General features: G+C 35.3%; 1 protein-coding gene across 1 annotated transcript; it reads left to right on the top strand.

Moving 5' to 3' along the window:
- Positions 1-1071: 1071 nt before the first annotated feature.
- Positions 1072-2019, top strand: LOC747344 (olfactory receptor 5F1). Its single transcript, XM_001156664.1, has one exon. It carries the CDS (start codon positions 1072-1074, stop codon positions 2017-2019), a length of 948 nt encoding a protein of 315 aa, XP_001156664.1.
- The last annotated feature ends 466 nt before the right edge of the window (positions 2020-2485 follow it).

Genomic DNA, 2485 nt, shown 5'->3' with positions numbered 1-2485 from the left:
TATTTTCCAGAGGTCACAAACCGCTTTATGATGTAAGACTTTCATAATGTCTGATTCCATACATCTCTATGTGATCATATTATATTTAATATTGTTTTGAGACAGAGCTCCTGCCTGTAGAGAATTGACTCTGCAATTAATAGCTATAATCTACTCCCCATGGTTACCCTGTCTTCTTGGAGAAAAACAAAATACAAGTGCAGTAACAAGTATTTAATCATAAGGCATCTTAAGATTTTACTAATAGATAATTCAATTTTCCACTGTATTTTTTAAATTAAATTTTCTTCTTTTATTTTTAAGTTCCAACTAAGAACCTCTGATTAAAAAAAAAATTTTAGTTACTTACTTAGGTAAGTAGCCATCTGGGGAGGAAGTTTTAAAGATTTGGTAATGTTATTAAGTAAGGTGGATAGGTACCCTGTCGGCTGCTTCTTGGAATTAACTTGATAATGGACATTGTAGTATAACAATCATTTGGTTTACCTTTAAAACATCACTAAATTATTTTTAAGGATACAATAGATGTGAAAATATTGATTATTTGAAATGGTCACTCTTTTTGCTGCTTAGGGCTACACATAAGCCATTCTCAAGAGATAAAGTATGAATTTTGGAGTTGAAGAATGTACAGAGTGATTTTGAGAAAATTAAAAAAGAATGCATTTGAGTTAAATTCACATACCTGCTCTGAGAATGGGAGAAATTTTAGCAAGAATATTTTTATTATTTTACATTTTGGATGTGGGCTAGTATAGAAACAATAGAACAAAGTATTTGCATTCGCAGAAATAGAGTACGTGGACTTCAGCCAGTGATTTGAGAAGCCTACAACTCCAATTCAATACAATCAATTGTTTATTATATGTAAATGCTTACCCATGGGTCCTCTAATATTCCTCTTACTTCAGTTATTCCAGTAATTATGACATATTATTCTAGGTTTTTGTTTATTTCTTTGCCATATGTGACTGTCCTATTAACACTTCTTTTTTTTTTTTTTTTGTAAACTTTTAGAGAGGAAAATATGTGCAACTAATACAAAGTTTACACAAAATATATTTCTCATAAATGACCAGAAAAAATTATACCTCACTGACTGAGTTCGTCCTATTGGGATTAGCAGACACGCTGGAGCTACAGATTATCCTCTTTTTGTTTTTTCTTGTGATTTATACACTTACAGTACTGGGAAATCTCGGGATGATCCTCTTAATCAGGATCGATTCCCAGCTTCACACACCCATGTATTTCTTCCTGGCTAACCTGTCCTTTGTGGACGTTTGTTACTCAACCACCATCACCCCAAAGATGCTGGCAGATTTATTATCAGAGAAGAAAACCATCTCTTTTGCTGGCTGCTTCCTACAGATGTACTTCTTTATCGCCCTGGCAACAACCGAATGCATCCTCTTTGGGTTAATGGCCTATGACCGGTATGTGGCCATATGTCGCCCGCTGCTTTACTCCTTGATCATGTCCAGGACCGTCTGCCTAAAAATGGCAGCCGAGGCTTTTGCTGCAGGGTTGCTGAACTCCATGGTCAACACAAGCCATGTCAGCAGCAGCTTGTCATTCTGTGACTCCAATGTCATCCATCACTTCTTCTGTGACAGCCCCCCACTTTTCAAGCTCTCTTGTTCTGACACAATCCTGAAAGAAAGCATAAGTTCTATTTTGGCTGGTGTGAATATTGTGGGGACTTTGCTTGTCATCCTCTCCTCCTACTCCTACATTCTCTTCTCCATTTTTTCTATGCATTCAGGGGAGGGGAGGCACAGAGCTTTCTCCACGTATGCCTCTCACCTGACAGCCATAATTCTGTTCTATGCCACCTGCATCTATACTTACCTGAGACCTAGTTCCAGCTACTCCCTGAATCAGGACAAAGTGGCTTCTGTGTTCTACACAGTGGTGATCCCCATGTTGAATCCTCTGATCTACAGCCTCAGGAATGAGGAAGTAAAGAAGGCTTTAGCGAATGTAATTAGCAGGAAAAGGATCTCTTCCTTTCTGTGATTGTTTGGCTAAAAATCTGAACTAAAGAGCATATTTTAGTTACTTTCAAAGTCTAGTTTATACCTACTTTTTTATTAGAATATTTTCTCAGTAAACACATTCTGTTAATAGTTGTATCCAGTTAGGGATAAAGAAAGTTACCAAACTGATTCAAGATCATGGCATGTTGACTTTACTATGATTCTATATATCTTTGTTAGGTTCTCCAAAATAATGAATATTTTTAAATGAAATCTTATCTAGAAATCAAATGGAATATATGTTTACAGACCAAAGCCACAATGATACATGAAACTGGAAATATAAAATAATTTCTATTATCCATTCATTTTTTCTTATGCATTATTTTTCACCATTTATGATTTTTAAGGGATTGTTAAATATCACATAGGTGAGAAATGCTATAAGTTTAATATATATTTCTCCTTTGTATTCACTGAACTACTTCTTGGAGGAATAAAATCAA

Source organism: Pan troglodytes, chromosome 9, assembly GCF_028858775.2.
Source record: "Pan troglodytes isolate AG18354 chromosome 9, NHGRI_mPanTro3-v2.0_pri, whole genome shotgun sequence".
Lineage (NCBI taxonomy): Eukaryota > Metazoa > Chordata > Mammalia > Primates > Hominidae > Pan > Pan troglodytes.
The sequence above is the reverse complement of the archived record's forward strand: the minus strand, read 5'-3'. Positions and strand labels throughout refer to the sequence as shown.

Bases quoted from the DNA above. Each gene is read 5' to 3' on its own strand.
- LOC747344 (XM_001156664.1), top strand. From the start codon at position 1,072: ATGACCAGAAAAAATTATACCTCACTGACTGAGTTCGTCCTATTGGGA.